Source organism: Triticum dicoccoides, chromosome 3B (genome assembly GCF_002162155.2).
Source record: "Triticum dicoccoides isolate Atlit2015 ecotype Zavitan chromosome 3B, WEW_v2.0, whole genome shotgun sequence".
In the NCBI taxonomy this organism is placed as follows: domain Eukaryota; kingdom Viridiplantae; phylum Streptophyta; class Magnoliopsida; order Poales; family Poaceae; genus Triticum; species Triticum dicoccoides.
The window spans coordinates 524357931-524379151 of record NC_041385.1 but is presented as its reverse complement, the minus strand read 5'-3'; the positions used below and the strand labels follow the sequence as shown (position 1 = coordinate 524379151).

General features: G+C 44.1%; 1 protein-coding gene across 1 annotated transcript; it reads left to right on the top strand.

Annotated features, from left to right (window-relative positions):
- Positions 1–4698: 4698 nt before the first annotated feature.
- LOC119276880 (respiratory burst oxidase homolog protein A-like) lies at positions 4699–11799 on the top strand. The gene is made up of 14 exons (XM_037558051.1): positions 4699–5623; positions 5716–5875; positions 5971–6019; positions 6826–6939; positions 8030–8449; positions 8719–9102; positions 9188–9283; positions 9359–9474; positions 9635–9802; positions 9887–10046; positions 10208–10405; positions 10520–10648; positions 10817–10895; positions 11220–11799. The coding sequence occupies exons 1-14, from the start codon at positions 4972–4974 to the stop codon at positions 11327–11329; spliced, it is 2835 nt and encodes a 944-aa protein (XP_037413948.1). The 5' UTR covers positions 4699–4971; the 3' UTR covers positions 11330–11799.
- Positions 11800–21221: the final 9422 nt, after the last annotated feature.

The window sequence follows — 21221 nt, the reverse complement described above, 5'->3', positions numbered from 1 at the left end:
ACTCTCATAAATTCTATCATGGCCGGTATACCAAGTTATTACATGACCTATTTTTCGTGGCCTAAGGAGTCTCTCAGCAAGTTGGATGCCCTCCTTCAGGCTTTCTTCTGGCAGGGCAAGAACAAAGCCAAAGGAGGTCACTGCCTCATGGCTTGGGATGTGGTCGCTCTGCCTCGTGTCAATGGTGGTCTGGGAGTGAGGAATCTGGAGGCCCACAATCAAGCCTTGCTGTGTAAATTTGTGGCCAAAATTCTACAATCCTCGGACATCCCTTGTTTTAATTGGTTTGCCTCTCAATACTGCAAGGTTTCCCTGCCGCTTAGGGGGCATCACAAGGATACTGCTATGTGGAAGGGTTTCAAGAGCTGCATCTCTATGGTTATTTCTTCCTCACGATGCTCTGTTGGCAGTGGCCAGCATGTTTCTTTCTGGCATGATCATTGGCTGGGGAATGGTAGTCTGAGGCAGGCCTTCCCGGTTTTATTCTCCTTTGCTCGTAATCAGGATTGCTCTGTCAAATCACAGTTTCTAAATGGAAGCTGGAATGTGCTCTCGCACCCCAACCTCTCGCAGACGGCTGCCCAGGAGTTGCAACTGCTCCATCAGCTTGTTCTTCAACTCACCCCGGATGCTGCAAGCTTGGATACACGGGTTCCCACGCTTGGAGGACACAACCTAAGTACGATCTACTTTTATAACTTGCTTACCTTCCGTGGTATTCATTGGGCTCCTGCTTCATGGATTTGGGACACTATTATTCCTCTCAAGCACAGAGTTTTCTTGTGGTTGGGTTGCTGGGGGCGTTTGAACACCAAGGCCAATATGGTTCGCAAAGGATGGTCAGTTATCGCTCCAACTGCTGGCTGCGACACTTGCCCGGCTGCAGAGACTGCTGATCATTTGGTTCTCCGCTGTCGGCCCGCTCATGCCCTCTGGAGCAGGCTAGCTCTGGAGCCGCTAGCACGAGACTCACCCAACATTCAACACTTTGTTTCTCAGGCAACGAGTCATCTTCAGATCAAGGCCAAATGGAATGTTGCATTCGTGGCATGCACTATCACTCTATGGCAGGCTAGAAACGATCGGGTTTTTAATGCCAACAGCTGGTCGGAGCCATATATCAGACTGCACACAGCTAATCTGCTTCGTTTATGGAAGCACAAAGCCACAAAACAGCAGGACAAAGATGTTTTGCAGACATGGGTTAGCTTGATAAGTGGCTAGGCTATCCCCCTCCCTCTCTCTTTTCTCTCTTCTCTTCTTCTTCTCCTCCCCCTCCCTCTCTCTCTTTTTCTACCAGGCTATTTGTGGCCTTGCACCTGGGTGCATCTCACAAGCTTTGTAATCAAACCCTATGGGCTCATGCCCATTTTGAAATATAAGGTCAGCTGCGCGCCACCTTTTTACTTCAAAAAAAAAGCGGCACTGGAGAGTGTTCCCTCAAAAACCATTTCCAGCGAAAGAACTACCATGCTATAATAGAATAATAGAGAGATTTGACGTGCTATAATAGAAAGATTTGTCATGCTAAGAAGAAATAATTGACATGTTATATTAGAAATAATCGTCATACATTTAAGGGATTTGCCATGCTGCAACAGAGAGAATTACCATGTGTTTCGAAATTTTGCCATGCTGCTATAGAGAGAATTGCCAGGGTTCCATACAAGGTTCACAGTTAATGGACCGTTTCGGGCAAACAGGTGTGCGAAAGACCTATGTTCATGGAGATATTTTTTCCTGATAAAGGGCATTATATTAACTCAACAAGTAGCATCAAGAGAATACAAATCAAATTGAGTGACACCTAGCTAAAATGACAAATCAGCATCAGTAAAGTCATATAAGACTGACACTATGCCTATATCGAAGGAGGAGGTGGACCGATCCGAAGATTGTGCTGCCACCCATGTTTCGTAAAAACCTCTCTGGCCACTCGCTCCGACCGTATATACACCTCCTTGAACAGAGGTTGGTACTCTGTTCGGTGTAGCGTCGTCCACATACGGAGCCAGTGTGTACAACAAAAAATAACCTGCAGGGGAGAAGTGTTCTTGCATTAAATATCATATCATTCCTACACTGCCAAAGTGACCATAATAAGACAGACGTCCCAACTCTATTAGCGTAGTAAACCTATTTGGTATTCCGTCGAGTCAGTGACCATATATATTGGCAACACTTGTCGGCGGATACAAATTGGACGCTGTTTGGATGACTGACCATGTAGAATGTGCAAATTTGCACTGAAAAAAGAGATGCTTGATTGTCTCGTCGTGAGTACAAAACCAACATTTCTTTCTTTCATGTCAGTTGCGACGAGTGAGGTTGTCTTTAGTTAGCACAACTACCCTTCGAAGATACCACATAATTTTTTTATTTTTTAATGGTATCTTCAGTTTCCATATTTTCTTATTATTGTTCATTGAAATCTCCATGTGCATGAGGGCATAGTACATTGAACCAACTACGAATGATCCAGATGTTGTGAGATTCCAATGCAACACATACCGTCCCCGTGTCAGGTTAATTGAATCCAAATGAGATTATAGATGTTGCAAAGAAGAAAAGGCGGCTAGGGTTTCTGCCTCCCATCGGCGGTGCCGCTGATCTCCCACGTCTCCTGTGGCCTTAGGGCCATGGGTGCGCGGTGGATCCCGGTCCTTGCCGGCCGGAGGGCTCCGTTTTCAGGTGCTTCCTCAAGTTTTGTTAGGGTTTGTGTCCTTCTCAAGAAGACGAGAAAACGACGGCTTCTTGAAGATGGATAAGGTTCTCCCCGTCTAGCCCCCGTCCCGATGATGTGTCTAGCATCGTCGGAGGGCGTGTGGAGGTGTGTCTCCGGCGGATCTCGCGGGATTCAGTCGGTGGTTGTCTTTGGTGCTCGGATCCGGTCTTTTGTTCGTCTTTGTTCATGTGTCTTTAGGTTGGATCCTTCCGACCTAAGCTTCTCTTCATCAATGGCTATTATTGTTCTGGTGCGTTGGTCCTATGGAACCTTAGCAAGACGACTTCCCCGACTGTCTATTACAACAAGTTGTGCCCGGCTCCGACGATGGAGGGGAGATAAGGCGGCGCCTTCGGCTCGCTTCAGTGCTTGTAGCCGTCGCTAGGTGGTCTGTGAATCTGGATGTAATTTTTATTATTTCTAATGTTCATTGTACTGCCATGGTTGGAGTTGAATAGATCGGCAATTTTCCGCAAAAAAAAAGAAGAATAAGAATTTCAGAGGATCCCCCATCCGTAGGTTCTTGGTTTCACAGGTTCAAAGAAGATTTTTTTTTCTCCTTGCCTATAGAATAGGAGAGGCCCAACAACCCTTTTATCTCTTTTTTAGCATTTGTCCCTTAGAAATCTCCTCCTCTTCCACCTCCAACCACAAAGTGGGCTGGAATGTAAATACTCTATGTAAAAATATCTTACAAATTAATAAATATTTTATCACTATACAAGAATAAAATGTACTTATATGCATTTTTATGTCAGCTATCATATTATTAATCAAAAATATCCATGTTTCACACATTCTAATCTTACAGAAATACTCCTTCCGTTCCTAAATATAAGTCTTTGTAGAGATTTCACTATGGACCACATACAGATGTATGTAGATGCATTTTAAAGTATAGATTCACTCATTTTGCTCCATTTGTAGTCCATAGTATATCTCTATAAAAACTTATATTTAGAAACAGAGGGAGTATATTGTAAGCAATTTTCGCGGCAACGAGATATGCTCTAGTTTTTCTTTTGATGGTTAATTGCTTACATGAACTTCATACGCCTGGTTGGTAGGTGCAGTGACACGTCGAATACGATGCAATTTCTTTCATAAAAAGATACTACCTCTGTCCTGGTTTATAGGTCCCCTTTGTAGTTTGTGCCAAATTTTGACTAAAGATTTAACTAACAAGATGTTAATGCATGTCAAGAAAAACTATCTCATTGGATTCGTATTTGAACATAGTTTTCAAAAATACAATGTTTGGTGACATGCGAAAACATTTTATTAGTTTAATCTATAATCAAAATTTGACACAAAATACAATGAAGACCAATAAACCCGGACGGAGGTAGTACGAGCCCGTCAGAGCATTGGCCGCGTGTGTGTTTCGGCCGCCCCTCTAATATCTTACTTTCGATTACACGTAAGAACATCGATCGCCCAACACCAACCACCTTATACATCATCAACGTTAGGAAAGATCACAACAACAGTTTTCTTTCTATCATAATCACAACAAGAGTTGACTCGGCTACAAGGACAGAATCATCTTGTTAATACGGAGAGCCCAAACTAGACCCCTAATACACGCGCGTACTGCTTTCCACGCTTCCTCCACTGTTGTTTACTCAAAACAATCTTGCGGTGTATGCGAGCGTCAACAGAATGCACTGCAAAATTCACCACTCTTTGAAGCTACAGAATTGTGGTCTTGCATTCTTGGATTCTTCTATCTTAATAGAGCTGACGCAGCGTCCGCGTTTCCCTCAAAGATAATGCACTACTCATTGAAGCCAGAAGAGCGAGAAGTGTATCAATTTCTTCTTCTACTACTACTATTTCAAAAAGAAGAGCTCCGCAAGTTGGAGTGTGGACCGTCGATCGCCTTGCCTGCCATATGAACGAGATGAACCCGAAAAGTGAACCGCCCGTGTCATTCTCTCCGGCGCATTTCCCCCACTGATCTTCCGGTACTTAATAAGCCGCTGCTGCTACTAGCACTAAGTACTTCAGTCACTTTTGTAAATTATTATTGCTGTGCTTCTGGGGTCGACCTGTCGCGCATATATTGCTCTCTCCCGTTGCTTCCTCGGCCGGCCTCCCGTTCCGACGCGTCGCGGCCGCCTTTCCCCCACAGTTTCCGAGGAGCAGGAGCGATCCCGTCGAGCTCGCGCGCGCGTGCGGGCATTGGGCCGGACTGCCTCGTGAGGCCGCGTGTGCGTTGGGGACAGAGGCTGGGCAGCGGCGCGATGAGGGGCGGCGGCCACCCGCGATGGGGCTCCGCGGGGACGACGCCGCGGTCGCTCAGCACGGGTTCCTCGCCGCGCGGGTCCGAGCCGTGCTCCGAGGACGGAGAGGAGCTGGTGGAGGTCACGCTTGACCTGCAGGACGACGACACCATTGTGCTGCGGAGCGTCGAGCCGGCGGCGGCGGCGGCGTCGGGGTCGGGCTCGGGGGCGCTGAGGCTGCCGGTGCCGGCGCGGGGCGAGCTCGCGGACGGCGGCTGCGGCGCGTCGTCGTCCTCGTCGCGGTCTCCGTCGATGCGCCGGACGTCGTCGTACCGGCTGGTGCAGCTGTCGCAGGAGCTCATGGCCGGCGCGCGGCACTTCTCGCACGACCTCACCAAGCGGTTCAGCCGCAGCCACAGCCACAGCCGCGACGAGGGCCACCACCACCAGCAGCAGCCGTCGTCCGGCATCGAGTCGGCGCTCGCCGCCCGTGCCGCCCGCCGGCAGCGCGCGCAGCTGGACCGCACGCGCTCCGGCGCGCACCGGGCGCTCCGCGGCCTCCGCTTCATCAGCAGCAACAAGGCCAGCAACGCCTGGAGGGAGGTGCAGGCCAACTTCGACCGCCTCGCCCGCGACGGCTACCTCTCCCGCTCCGACTTCGCGGAATGCATAGGTAGGTACCCCATCATCCCGCCCGCTCCTCCATTTCCCTCTGCTCGAACCGTATCCAAGGAATTCAAACACCGGCGAGGTGCGCTGCCGCAGGGATGACGGAATCCAAGGAGTTCGCGCTGGAGCTGTTCGACACGCTGAGCCGGCGGCGACAGATGAAGCTGGACACGATCAGCAAGGAGGAGCTGCGAGAAATCTGGCAGCAGATCACCGACAACAGCTTCGACTCCCGCCTCCAAATCTTCTTCGACATGTAATTAATTCACCATTATCAAGCCTGTAATTCGATTTTACTGTCCGTTAGCCATTCCGTGACAACATGTTTTGCTTCCTTTCAATTTCAACCAGGGTGGATAAGAATGCGGACGGCCGGATTGGGGAGGCGGAGGTGAAAGAGGTGAGCAAACACTCCATGCCCATGACTATGCCGTGCTTGCCTTTCCCCTTTGTTTTCAAACATTGCTATTTATTTGCCTCCGTTTCAAAAAAAAGAACATTGCTATTTGAGGACACCAAATCTGATCATTTAGGCTTTGGTTTGACGACGGCTCAAATATTTGGTCGACGACCGAGCTGTCCATATCAAAATCTGTCGAGTGTTTCGCCGAATATGCACTGCACCCCCCCGTACCGTATGGCATTCTCCAGCACTTTTTAATTATCACTCTGTGCTTCCAGAGGACTAAGGACAATTCCTTCTTAATAACCAGTACAGTACTTACTATAATCCGACATGCAAGGAGGGTTTTTAATTAGATTAGATTAGATTAGAATTAGAGGATTATTAAGAACCGGGGTGGAGTACGTAAGAAGCTGTGGTCATCTATCTAATCGGAGTCGGTGAGCTAAACCAAAACATCTCCGCGTCTCACCAACTCGGCAATTCACATCCCACCTGCCAGCTTTTGGGACACTCGTTTTTTAGCCCTCGTTCAGGGAAAGGCCGGGCAGCTTTGTTCTAGAACGCTTTGTGTGAGGGCGAGAGGGCATTCCGGCCGGCCAGGCAGTAGGTGAGGGGCATTTCCGTGATTGCCCGCTGATCTTCTCTGATCCGCTCGACTCAGGCTGAAAGGTGTGGTGATTCACGTAGTTTTTTTTTGGATTGGGGCGCGTACAGGGTGCCTTTCACCGGGGCGGCGTCATCAGCTTTCCGTTTGGTTTTGGAAGGAAAATGTTACATCATATGTTCCCTTTCTTTGGCAGATCATCATGCTGAGCGCGTCCGCCAATAAGCTGTCGAGGCTTAAGGAGCAAGCGGAGGAGTACGCCGCGTTGATCATGGAGGAGCTTGACCCCGAAGAGCTGGGATACATCGAGGTGAGCTCCATCGATCGTCGCTTTAGCTTTGGTGCCTGACCGCGTGCGTGCTGCACCTGTCAGCGACCACTTCTTTGATTGCTGGTGCTACTGCTGTACTCGTTTAGCTTGTGGAGATGCGTGCGCCTTCGTAAACAATGAGATCATGCTCTACTATTCGCGTAGGTAAACCTTATTAGTTTACTTCAGGAGCAGTTGACCTGGGTTGTCTGCCTCGGCAAGCCGGTGGAGTTGTACCAGCAGGGGTATAAAATATGGTAGTAGAGCCCAGCCGTACCAATGTCCAATATCATCGTTTTTATCTGCATCTCACGCATTGCTGGGTGATGGGTGCACCTCAGCCGGCGAAATAAACAGTAGTAGCACCCTTAAACTTGGCAGGCGACACGCAGCACCAGTATGATTTTTTGTAGTAAAAATTTACTCGTCACATTGAAGGGCCCCAACCACCTGCAGCGAAATGCACCATTGAAATCGATGGACTGAAGCTGGATATGGTGGTATCCCATGGACAGTTCTTCCCCATCATCATTTATATCGAGGTTGGCGAGCAGCTGTGGACCAGCTAGGATAGCTAGCATCAATTTCTGTTTTGCCTCGTTCCGTTCCCCTGCCTGCCTAGCTAGTTCAGTGCCGGTTGCCACCTACAGCCCGTCGCACCACCACCACTTCCGTTGCCACCGAACCGAATCGTTCGATCATGGCTCCCATGATTCTTCAGTTGTGCATTGTTCAGGCGCAAGCTTGTCCCTTCCGAGCTGGTCTAAGCAATCATTAGGCAGGCTGAAGGTTGACCCATAGGAATGTAGACTGGCTGTAGAATAACCTGTTCTCTACCTTTGTTTTTCGTTTCTGAAGTCTGAACTGTTGTGCTGAACTTATGCTTGGTCACTCTTGTACTGAACTTATGCTTGGTCGCTGTAAGTAATGCTAATGCAAGTATTATTATTTTTGAAACAAGAATGCAAGTATTAATTTGTTCACAGGCTTTTTTTTTTTACAAATTGATAACTGTCGCTTGAACTTGAACCAATGGTTCTACTTTTACTGACTTCTGAGAAGTGCACTGCTATTTCTTTTCTCCTTTCAGCTTTGGCAACTGGAGACACTTCTGCTGCAGAAAGACACGTACGTGAACTACAGCCAGGCGTTAAGTTACACAAGCCAGGCACTGAGCCAAAACTTGGCACTAAGGAAGAAGGGCTCCATCCGCAAAATAGGCAACTCTTTGATCTACTATTTGGAGGACAACTGGAAACGCTTGTGGGTGCTCGCGTTGTGGATTGGAATAATGGCTGGACTCTTCACCTGGAAGTTCATCCAGTACCGCGAGCGCTATGTCTTTAAAGTGATGGGCTACTGCGTGACAACTGCAAAGGGCGCCGCTGAAACCTTGAAGCTGAACATGGCGATCATCCTCCTGCCAGTGTGCCGCAACACCATTACTTGGCTGCGGAATACAAGGGCGGCACGTGTATTGCCATTTGATGACAATATCAACTTCCACAAGGTTAGACACACGTATCATTTTCCTCTCTTCTGAAGTTAAATTAGACTTTGATAGTGCAATCACCTTGGAAGTTAGTTTAATGTATTTAGAAGCCCTCACAGACGTGAATGTGTGTAGATTTGATTAAATTGCTTAAATCCAACTTAGAGAGACCTAAAGGCATCTATATTGCAGATAAAATAGTAGTCCTGTTGCCAACTCAGAACCTTTTAGCTTACATGAAATTCACAAGTAATACTAATAATTTGTGTTTTTTGTTGTAATGGCAGACTATTGCAGCAGCAATTGTGGTTGGTGTTATTCTTCATGCAGGGAACCACCTCGTATGCGATTTTCCACGGCTTATACGTTCATCAGAAGAAATGTATACTCCTTTGGGAATTTATTTCGGGGAAACAAAGCCAACATATCTTGCATTGATCAAAGGAGTGGAGGGCGTCACCGGGATAATCATGGTTGTGTGCATGATAATTGCTTTTACTTTAGCAACTCGGTGGTTCCGGCGTAGCCTAGTAAAGCTTCCAAAACCATTCGACAAACTGACTGGCTTCAATGCTTTCTGGTACTCCCACCATTTGTTTGCCATTGTGTACGTGGCTCTCATTGTTCATGGCCAGTTTGTGTACCTTATTCGTGTCTGGTACAGAAAATCGGTGAGATATTTATGTATTTATCGTCCATTCTTTTACTTGAAAGTAGTTGGATTCCTAAGATTCTTATATTTTTCTTTTGATGCAGACATGGATGTATCTTGCAGTGCCTGTGTGCTTGTATCTAGGGGAGAGGATTCTAAGGTTCTTCAGGTCTGGCAGTTATGCTGTCCGGCTCTTGAAGGTCAGTAAAAATACATCAGAAACTTGAGCACTGATTCTTTGTGCCTTGTACTAATCTAGTGCCATTTATCTGCAGGTGGCCATTTATCCTGGTAATGTCTTGACGCTGCAAATGACCAAACCTGCGACCTTTCGTTATAAAAGTGGGCAATATATGTTTGTTCAGTGTCCAGCAGTGTCGCCCTTTGAATGGTATGTTGTTGCTGTACACTTGTGGCCCTCAATCATTGCTGAATTGTGTGTGCTAGTTTCAACCTCTAGGATAGACAACACATAATTTCTTGCACACTTCATGTCTGCAGAAGGCAGACTGTCTCATTACATTCAACTTTGAACACTATATCTCTTTCAGGCATCCCTTCTCAATTACTTCAGCCCCTGGAGATGAATATCTCAGCATCCATGTTCGGCAACTTGGTGACTGGACACGAGAGCTCAAGAGAGTATTTTCCGCGGCCTGCGAGCCCCCAGTGAGTGGAAAAAGTGGCCTTCTTAGAGCAGACGAGACAACTAAGAAAACGTATGAACATCCCTGTATTTTAGCGGGTACATTTGTGCTCTGTGGACACTTCACAATCCATAATACTGTCTTTTGATCATGCAGCTTACCAAAGCTTCTGATCGATGGCCCTTATGGTTCTCCTGCTCAGGATTACGGCAAGTATGATGTTTTACTGCTTGTTGGATTAGGAATTGGTGCAACACCCTTTATCAGCATTTTGAAAGATCTCCTCAACAACATCATTAAGATGGAGGAAGAGGAGGTTCGTTATATTCTCCATATCATCAGTCAGTCATCTTCATAGTCTTAGAAGTAATTATTCAAGAAATAAATAGATTACTCAAAAAAGTCTAAGAAGTGAAATAAAATATCATTCACATATTCTTTCTATGGTTTATTTTCCACTCACAAGCATAATTGCAGGATACTTCTACGGATCTTTATCCACCTGTTGGTCGGAATAAGCCACATGTTGATCTGGGTACGCTTATGAGGGTTACCACAAGACCAAGGAAGGTTTTAAAGACTACAAATGCTTACTTTTATTGGGTGACACGTGAGCAAGGCTCTTTTGATTGGTTCAAAGGAGTCATGAATGAGATTGCCGACATGGATCAAAGGGTAAGTACATCAAGTGACTGTTACTTTTGTTTGCAGTGCAGTTTGTTATCTTCAGAAATTCACAATAGGTTCCCCTTGCGAAGTTGTACTTAAACTTACCTTTGATCCATGTAGAATATCATTGAGATGCACAACTACCTCACAAGCGTTTACGAGGAAGGGGATGCTCGGTCGGCGCTCATCACTATGCTTCAAGCCCTGAACCATGCCAAGAATGGTGTCGATGTTGTCTCTGGAACTAAAGTAAGCAGTGATATAAAGCTATTAGTAGCTTTCCTCAGTCTGTAAAGTGAATGCATCAAACTATTAAGCTATTTCTCCCTATTTATTGGCATAAATGTTTAAAAGAGGCGCACACTTGCCTTGTACTCCTACTACTTGCATTTGACTACCAGTGAACTCATTTTCCAGGTTCGGACACATTTTGCAAGACCAAATTGGAAAAAGGTCCTAGCCAAAATTGCCTCCAAGCACCCGTATGCCAAGATAGGTTAGTATACGTATTACAGCCTAATCAAACGTGATTTGATTTGTTGAAGTCATTGACCCATGGATTATCTACCGTTATCAAAGTTATTTTTGTATATCCATGCTAGAGTTATCATGTGCGCGCACTAGTACGTTGATATGCAAAACGTTTAGTTGGATGTACTACACAAGGAAGACTGCTAGGCAAATTTTTAAAATTATAAATGGTGTGTTAGTAGTATTAGTAATCATGATTTTTTTTATTTCAGCTTGGTTGAATTAGTATTAGTAATATCAAATCCTATGTCGATAAGCAAAGTCCATAATTATTTATGTTTGCATACAGGTGTCTTCTACTGTGGAGCTCCAGTCCTGGCACAAGAACTTGCCAAGCTTTGCCACGAGTTCAATGGGAAATGCACCACAAAATTCGAGTTCCACAAGGAGTATTTCTGAATTCCAAGTAGACACTTGACAGGAAACGAGAATAGAAGCTATGCTACTTGTACAGCATTTTTGTCCTGGTATATTCTTTATTAAGGACGGGAGAGGCCAAGGTGAAGAAGCAGCCATAGACTTCTTGCTGGACAGCACTCCAAAATCCCAAATGCGCCAACAAGAAGGATGTAGATCTACATGTGGCGTCCATGATGGCTTTTACAACATGGACCTGAGAGGGGATTCGATTGTACAGAGACCACCTGAAGACGACGCTTCTCCTGAATATAGTTGGGAGTATAGGATGATGATATATAGGACATAGGAAGGGAACCGCGAGCCACAAGGCTAATTAACTGTATATTTTTATCATGCAGCTGATTGTCTGACCAAGGCAAAAAAAAGTACGTTTGTGTCTGTAATTTTACATATACAAAAAGAAACGAAAGAAAAGTGAAAGAAAAAAAAGAAAAGGTATACTGTTGTGAGCTGATTGGTTCAAGGCTGGGTGTGGCGTCACTGTTGTGAGCTGTGACAGTGATCAGGAAGGGAAAAACCAAGTCATGTATTGCTGTATCTAATAATGCTCGTGTTGAAATCTGGAGCCAGCATGATTCACTCACCTGCACATTGCCATCTGGGAAGCGAATGGTACTTCTGATCCTCGGGTGTTCCAGAGTCCGGGGTCCAGAATCTGTGAGGAAGAAGGGCGTGCGCAGTGGTGCACAGGGCTGCCGCTCACTCGAGCTGCCCTCTCTGGTGCTCCGGCCGGCACGACGGCGGAGCGGTGAGGGCCGCGTCGGCTGCGTGCCGGAGCTATATTTTGCCGTCTCGCGCAGGCGAGAGACAGATGGGCCGCCCAATAAGGGTCCTGGGGAAGCAGTTTTCAGTGAAGAAGCTTCTATGATCGGGTTTTTGTGTGGTTTTTTTATGTGGGTTTTGAGTAGGGCCTTTTTGGAGACCGAGCTCCATGGAGGACACGTATATACTCAATTTTCAGTTTCGAAAAATTCTGAGAAAATATAGTCCCTTGAAATGGAGTACATGTATATAAGAATGTCATGTATGTGTGTAAAGGAGTACATGTATATGAGAATGTCATGTACTCCCTCCGTCCCAAAATAAGTGTCTTAACCTTAGTACAACTTTGTACTAAGTTTAGTACAAAGTTGAGACACTTATTTTGGGACGGAGGGAGTATGTGTGTAAAATTTCACGATGAAATATCTTGAATTACGACCTGTAAAAAAAATAGAATCATGGACTTTGAGCAATGAACAGTACATGGTGCTGAAAAGACACAATTTGTTTGCAGAGCCCCAATTTCAGCGTATTTCTTCATGAAAATTTACACACTTATACATTATGCCTCCAGGGATATGTGTGTTTTTTGAAATATAAAAGTATGAATTTTGAATTTTTCAAAATTCAAAACTCATAATCCATTAAGGACTTTTTGGGGTTTTATCTGTCATTATTTCTGTTTTTGGTTTTCTTTTTCTGTTTCTTTCTGATTTTTTTTGTATTTTTCATTTTTATTTTTTTAAAAAGAAATCATTATATGTCGACTTTTTCCTGTACATATTTACATTTTTAATACATGTTGAACATTTTTCAAATAAATAATTAACATTTTTGGATACACATTGTACATTTTCCAATACATGTTTAATATTTTTTTATACATGTTGGATATTATTCGTATACATGTTTACTATTTTTTATATGTGACCAGATTCCAAATAAAGGATTAACAGTTTTCGAAAAACAATTATTGAATATATTTTTATAAATGTTAAACATTTTCAAATACACGATGAACATTTTTTGAACGGCATGAAACATTTTTTTATCTTACGCAATTTTTTTATAATATATTAACATATTTTTCTGCCATGAAGATTTTTTTGTATGGTTCAAAACAATTTTTATATTCCAAATATATATTTATTTACATTTTTTTCTTTAATGCTAGAAACATTTATTTGAATGTGTGAACACTCTATAAAAAAATACGCAAACACTTTTTACATTTTATAAAATGTGATGAACATTCTCTGAAATGCGTGAGTAATTTTTTGAGTTTTATGAAATACTTTTTTTTAAATTACAACATTTCTTTAAAATGTTACTAATATTTTTATAAAACATATGATATTTTTTTGTCAATCTTTTATTCAAAGTGGCGTGAACATTAATTTTATACTACATGAGCATTTTTAAAATGTGTGATCAATAATCTGAAATTGTTTATTAATTTAATTTTGAAATATCTAAATTTTAATGAAATACGAACAAAAGTAAAAAATTAAGGAAAAAATGGAAGAAACAAACGAACGAACAAACTAATGTCCGTAGCAACTACCGTGCCCATTAGCGCATCACGCAGAGGCAAGGGGATGCTCACTGTGGGTGAGTTATAGACGCGCCCTCCATTGCGCGCGTATACTTTTTTTTTTGAGACAAACTCGCAAAGCTTTTATTCACCCGTTACAATGTTTACAGGGACGAAATCCAAATTTTCTGGATGACCTAACCAAACATGACGGCCAAAACCCAGGGATAAAGCATGCTTTGCTAGTTTGTTGCGCGCGTATACTTAACATTTAGCTCGTGTGGCACAAGCTGTGAGGTGGGTTGGGCTCCACTAGCTTGAGGTGGCCTGCTAGGCGGAGTGTATAGCCTGAAAATGCTAAAGGCGAGGCTTTCTCTTCATCGCCCTCTGTACTGGCGGGCCGGCCAAAAGAACGCGACGAGGAGAAAAAGTTTATCCGCTTGTACTACTAAAAACTAGTAAGGAATTTTGGGAGAAGTAGGATTCGACCTTTGCCCGCCAACTTCCGTAGCCGAGACAATAAACACTATGCCAACTCATTTTGTTGTCCATTTTGAACAAAAATACTTTATTGTTAACATGTAGGATATATATCCATATTATGCATATTATCTTATGATAAAATTGAAAAAGTTCCCAACAAATAAGACGTCAACTTGAAGAAAGTTCACATACTCCCTCCGAAATTACTTGTCATAGAAATGGATAAGAATGGATGTATCTAACTAAAATGCGTCTAGATACATCCAATTATCAGACAGTAATTTCAGATGGCGGGAGTATTTGAAACAGTTTGTACAAATTGGAAAAAGCTCATCGATTTTGAAAAAAGAATCATCGACTTTGTAAAAAAGTTCATCAATTTTGAAAAATCACCAATTTGAAATAGTTCATCAAATTTGAAAATAAAATCCGTTGATTTTGAAAAAAAAATCACAAATTTGTAAAATGTCATCAATTTTCCAAAAAATGTTCATTGATTTTGAAAAAAATCCTCGAATTTGAGAAAAGTTCATCGATTTCGAAAAAAAGTTCATCAAAATTTTAAAATGTCAAAGAATTTGAAAAAAGTTCATCATTTTTTGGAAAATATCAAAAAGTAAATAAAAAGAAAAAAGGAACAAGAAAAAGAAAAAAGAAAGAAGGAAAAAGATATGACCAATCACATCAGGTGAGGGTGGTGGGGTGGTTAGTGCAGTCGCTAGTTAGAAACACACCAGACGCACAATTTTTTGCTTTTTAAAACAAAAAAAGATGGGCCAACCTAGTGCGGAGGAGAGGGTGTGCGCCCATTTGCAAAACATAACGGGCGCTTAAGGCACCGAATAGGATTCGACGCTAAAGACATGGGAAATATTGTCAAGTTAGAACGGATTTGATTTGTATGACCAAAAAGATATCTTATCCTTTGGTGCACTCTAACCGACGAAGCTTCAATATATTTCTTGCTGAAAGTACCCATGATCCCAAAGTCAGCCACTGAGTTTGCCTAGCCTCACCTACTCATTTTCGTGGACGAGCGAGTTAGCGAATGTATTGCCCGCATCGAGCGCTAAAGGCGAATCACTTGCTAGTGATCAACTTGGGTCTGCCCATAACTTTCCGCATGGTTTTGGGAAGGTACGTACACGACGACAAGATTTGGTATTAGGTTTTTCAGATCGACTCAACGACGACGATTGTGGCTCCACAACGGTCGTCCTTAGGGCACGTGCGCGGAGACTTCTCGAGTATCAACGACAAGGTACGGTATTGAAATGCCTACAACGATGCATCGCTATCTCGTTCTAGCAATGACATTAGCTGTCCAGTGTTCCATAGATTTCGATGCAATTTTTATTATATTTAAAGTGCTTTAGTTAAAGTTGAAAATCCCCGTTCCGTCCCCCATGCCGCTCTTGCGTGTGGCCCGAGCGGAACCCTAGATCGCCGCCGCCGCTCCCCTTCCTCGCCTTCCTTCTCCCTCGCCGCCGCCAGGGGACGCCGCCGGGTGCTACGTCTTGAGCTAGCGTTGGTTTTCCCCGAAGAGGAGAGGGTGATGCAGCAAGTGTAGCGTAAGTATTTCCCTCAGTTTTGAGAACCAAGGTATCAATCCAGTAGAAGGCTCCTCAAAAGTCCCACGCACCTACACAAACAAACCGAGGACTCGCAACCAACGCAATAAAGGGGTTGTCAATCCCTTCACGGCCACTTGCGAAAGTGAGATCTGATAGAGATAGTAAGATAAGATAAATATATTTTTGGTATTTTATAATATAGATGCAAAAAGTAAAGATGCAAATAAAGTAGATTGAAAGCAAATATGATAAGAGATAGACCCGGGGGCCATAGGTTTCACTAGAGGCTTCTCTCGAGATAGCATAAGTATTACGGTGGGTGAACAAATTACTGTTGAGCAATTGATAGAAAAGCGCATAGTTATGAGATTATCTAGGCATGATCATGTATATAGGCATCACGTCCATAACAAATAGACCGACTCCTGCCTGCATCTACTACTATTACTCCACACATCGACCGACTCCTGCCTGCATCTAGAGTATTAAGTTCATAAGAACAGAGTAACGCATTAAGCAAGATGACATGATGTAGAGGGATAAACTCATGCAATATGATGTAAAACCCATCTTGTTATCCTCTATGGCAACAATATAATACGTGTCTTGCAACCCTTTCTGTCACTGGGTAAGAACACCGCAAGATTAAACCCAAAGCTAAGCACTTCTCCCGTGGCAAGAAAGACCAATCTAGTAGGCCAAACCAAACTGATAATTTGAAGAGACTTGCAAAGATAACTCAATCATACATAAAAGAATTCAGAGAAGATTCAAATATTATTCATAGATAAACTTGAGCATAAACCCACAATTCATCGGATCTCGACAAACACATCGCAAAAAGAGATTACATCGAATAGATCTCCACAAGAGAGGGGGAGAACATTGTATTGAGATCCAAAAAGAGAGAAGAAGCCATCTATCTAATAACTATGGACCCGTAGGTATGTGGTAAACTACTCACAACTCATCGTAGGGGCAAGGATGTTGATGTAGAAGCCCTCCGTGGTCGATTCCCCCTCCGGCAGAGTGCCGACGAAGGCTCCAAGATGGGATCTCGCGGATACAGAAGGTTACGACAGTGGAAATTGTGTTTCGTGGTGCTCCTGGATGTTTTCGGGGTACGTAGGTATATATAGGAGGAAGAAGTACGTCGGTGACCGCCCGAGGGGCCCACGAGACAGGAGGCGCGCCCTACAGGGGGGGGGGGGGCGGCCCCCTATCTCGTGGGGTTCTCGAGAGCTTCTTGACTTGCACTCCAAGCTCTCCGGATCACGTTCGTTCCAAAAATCACGCTCCCGAAGGTTTTATTCCGTTTGGACTCCGTTTGATATTCCTTTTCTTCGAAATACTGAAATAGGCAAAAAAACAGCAATATGGGCTGGGCCTCCGGTTAGTAGGTTAGTCCAAAAAATAAAATAAATGTGTAAAATAAACCCCATAAACATCCAAAAGGGGTAATATAATAGCATGAAATAATCAAAAATTATAGATACGTTGGAGATGTATCAAGCATCTCCAAGCTTAATTCCTACTCGTCGTGGAGTAGGTAAATGATAAAAAGAGAATTTTTGATGTGGAATGCTACCTAGCATAATTCATAATGTAATTTTCTTTTATGTGGCATGAATGTTCAGATCCAAATAATTCGAGATAAAAGCTTATAAAACATAAAAATAATAATGCTTCAAAGCATACTAACAAATAATCATGTCCTATCAAAATAGCATAGCTAAAGAAAGCTTATCCCTACAAAATCATATAGTTGGGCCATGCTTCATTTTCATTGCACAAAATACTCCCATCATGTACAACCCCGATGACGAGCCGAGCAATTGGTTCATACTTTTTAACGTGCTTCAACTTTTTCAACTCTTACGCAATACATGAGCGCAAGCCATGGACATAGCACTATGGTGGTATATGGTGGTTGTGAGGACAAAAAGGGAGAAGATAGTTTCACATCAACTAGGCGTATTAACATGCTGTAAGGAGATGCCCATTAATAGATATCAATGTGAGTGAGTAGGTATTGCCATGCAACGAATGCATTAGAGCTATAAATATATGAAAGCTCAACAAAAGAAACTAAGTGGGTGTGCATCCAACTTGCTTGCTCACAAGACCTAGGGCACTTTGAGGGAGCTCATCATTGGAATATACAAACCAAGTTCTATAATGAAAAATTCCCACTAGCATATGAAAGTGACAACATATGAGACTCTCTATCATGAAGATCATGGTGCTATTTTGAAGCACAAATGTGGAAAAAGAGATAGTAGCAATTGTCCCTTCTCTCTTTTTATTTTTCTCTTTTTTTTTCTTTTTTTCTTTTCCTTTTTTCTCTCTTTTTTTCTTTTCCCTTTTTTTCTTTTTGGTGGGCCTCTTTGCCCTCTTTTATTTTTATAAAGTCCGAAGCGTCATCCCGACTTGTGGGGGAATCATAGTCTTCATCATCCTTTCCTCACTAGGACAATGCTCTAATAATGAAGATCATCACACTTTTATGGATTTACAACTCAAAAACTAAAACTCAAAGCTAGAACAAGATATGACTCTATGTGAATGCCTCCGGCGGTATACCGAGATATGCAATGAATCAAGAGCGACATGTATGAAGATTATGAAGGTGGCTTTGCCACAAATACGATGTCAACTACATGATCATGCAAAGAGCAATATGACAATGATAAAACGTGTCATAATAAACGGAACGGTGGAAAGTTGCATGGCAATAATATCTCAGAATGGCTATGGAAATGCCATAATAGGTAGGTATGGTGGCTGTTTTGAGGAAGATAAATAAAGGGTTCAATACCAGCGAGAGTTGCGCGGTAATAATAAAGGCTAACAAAGTAAAAGGATAAGTGTGCATATGTCCATGGACTCGCATTAGTCAAAAAAAAGAACTCATATACTTATTGGAAAAGTCTACTTTGCCCTCGAAGCAAAGTACTGCTACGCATGCCCCAAGAGGGATAGATTGGTAGGAAAAAATTCCATTGCTCGTCCCCAACTGCCACTCATAAGGAAGACACTCAAAAGAGCACCTCATGCAACAAATTTGTCACACAACTTTTACCATACGTGCATTCTACGGGACTTGCCAACTTCAACAAAAGTATTTCTCTATCACATCCCTAGTCTGGCATGACCTAGACTAACTAGTCATGTGTGCATCATGTTTAAATTTCATTTAATTCTGAAATGGGGATTGGTGAAACACTCAGAATCATTTCTGGAAATGACCCAGATAAAAATTGCTCCAAAAAGGTCCAAGAAAATGTTCATGTTGCTCTCTGAAAATATTGGGCAGAGATAAAAATCAAACCAATATTTTTAGGAGCTCATAAGTATTTATTTTGGGCATTTGGAATTAATGCATAATTATTTGCATTGGATATATATATGTTATATATATAATATATGTCCAAAAATTGTGCCACTTGTTGGGGAGCACTGGAATAATACCACTAGTTCCTACAAAAATTGGCATAAGAAAATAAAATGATTTAGTATTTTTATTAAATCAAAACAAATGTCAGAAAATAGAAAAGAGAAACAAAAACAGAAAAAGCTTACCTGGCGCTCACCTGGCAGCCCAGCCAGCCCACCTGGCAGCCCACTGGCTGGCCCAACACTGTGCTGGCCCATGCCAGCCACCTGCTTCCTCTCGCCAGGCAGGCAGAGAGGAGCGCGCCGCCGCGCGCGCGGGCGCCACGCCACCAGGCTGTCTGCCTGCGTCGCCTGGCCACCGCGACGCCTCGCGTCTTCTCCTCGGCGCCACCCCGCAGCCCCCTTGGCCCCTCTCACTCTCTCTCGTGCTCTTCCCCCTCCTCTGCTCTCTCTCCCTCTCTGCCCGAGCGGAGCTCGCCGCCGCCGTACGCCGTAGACGCAGCCTCCGTGCTCCCCTCGCCTCCCCGACGTGTCCACGAGCATCGCCACGCCTCCCTCATCCTCCCCGTCCAGCCACGCCTCGCCGGAGGCCCTGCATCGACGCCATCATCGTCATCTTCGTCCTCGGATCGCCAGAGATCCCCGTCGTCGACGCGCCACCCCCAGAGCTTCCCCGACCTCGCCGTCACCTCTGCTGCCCCCGTCGTGAGCTTCTCTCTTTATCCCCCCTGCTACCTCACTCCCGCGCGTCCTCTAGCCGCATCTTCTGTCAAGGCCGAAACCCACCGCCGCACGAGCTCGTCGCCGGTGATGCTCCGGTGACCATTTGGTCCCGGGCATGCGCCCATCGTACTCACAGCACCACGTAGACGCCGTAGGTGCTAATCGCACATCGCCACGGCCACAGAAACCGCGTCCCCGCACGCCCCCGAGCTCCGGCCGCCGCAAAGCTCGTCGCCGGTGCCTCTGTAGGCCACCCCAGCTCCAGCCGCCTCCACCACTGGATGCGCCACTCCGCCAGCTCCCCGTAGATGCTCCCCGCGCGCCAAACCGGACCCCATAGCGAAATCCCGATGCCCTCCGCCGCGTTTTGGTCGCCGCCGGCAGAACTCCGGCGAAGCCGACGTGGCACTGTCATTAGCCACTAATTACGCCCTAACAAACCCCCCTAGCTCACTGACACCTGGGCCCCATGCCCTAACTAATCTAGGTTTAATTTCTGTTTAGATTAGGTTAATAAGGTGGGACCCACCAGTCAGAGTTGACTATGCTGACATGTCCGTTGACCCGACCCCACCTGTCAGTGTCACTAACAACACTGGGTCACTGACCAGTGGACCCCACTGGTCAGATTTGACCTGGTCAACCGCAGTTGACCCGCTGACGTCATAATGACGCAATGGTGACGCAGTAATTGTTTTCTGGATTTAAAATAATTCAAGAAATTCCAGGAAAAGGCTTAAACTTCTAAAATTCATAGAAATTCAACCGTAACTCTAAATGAAATAAATTATATATGAAAAATGATCAGAAAAATCCAATCTATCCATCTGTACCATTTTCATGCATGTTAGAACAACTTTTGTTCACTGTTAGGTCAAATCAATTAAATGGCATTTGAATAATCACATATGGAGTTTGAATTTGAATCTTGTATTCAAACCAACTTCATTAATCTGGTTGCTAGTTGCATTAGCTCAAACCACAACATATTGCCATGTCACATTCATGCATCATATTATTGCATTGCATTGATTGTGTTCTCCCTTGTTTGCCGGTATTTGTCCCCTCTCAGTAGACGATGTTCCGACGATGAGTTCGATGACACTGATGAAGAACTATATTATCTTCAGAAGTGCCAGGCAAGCAAAACCCCCTTGTTCATTCCGATACAATCCCACTCTCTCGCTCCTGCTCTCTTTTACTGCATTAGGACAACAACGATTCAACTGTTACATGCTGCGGTAGTTGAACCCCTTTCCTCTGCATGACCTGTCATTGCCACAGTAAATAGATGAAACCCACTAGCATGAGTAGGAGTTGTTTGAGCCCTGATGTGCCTACTCATTCATGCTTGTTTGTCATGCCTGCTATTGCTTAGAGTTGTGTCAGGTCTGATTCA

Bases quoted from the DNA above. Each gene is read 5' to 3' on its own strand.
- LOC119276880 (XM_037558051.1), top strand. From the start codon at position 4,972: ATGAGGGGCGGCGGCCACCCGCGATGGGGCTCCGCGGGGACGACGCCG. The intron at 5,624-5,715 runs GTAGGTACCCCA...GCGCTGCCGCAG, and splicing joins CGACTTCGCGGAATGCATAG to GGATGACGGAATCCAAGGAG. The intron at 9,103-9,187 runs GTGAGATATTTA...CTTTTGATGCAG, and splicing joins GTGTCTGGTACAGAAAATCG to ACATGGATGTATCTTGCAGT.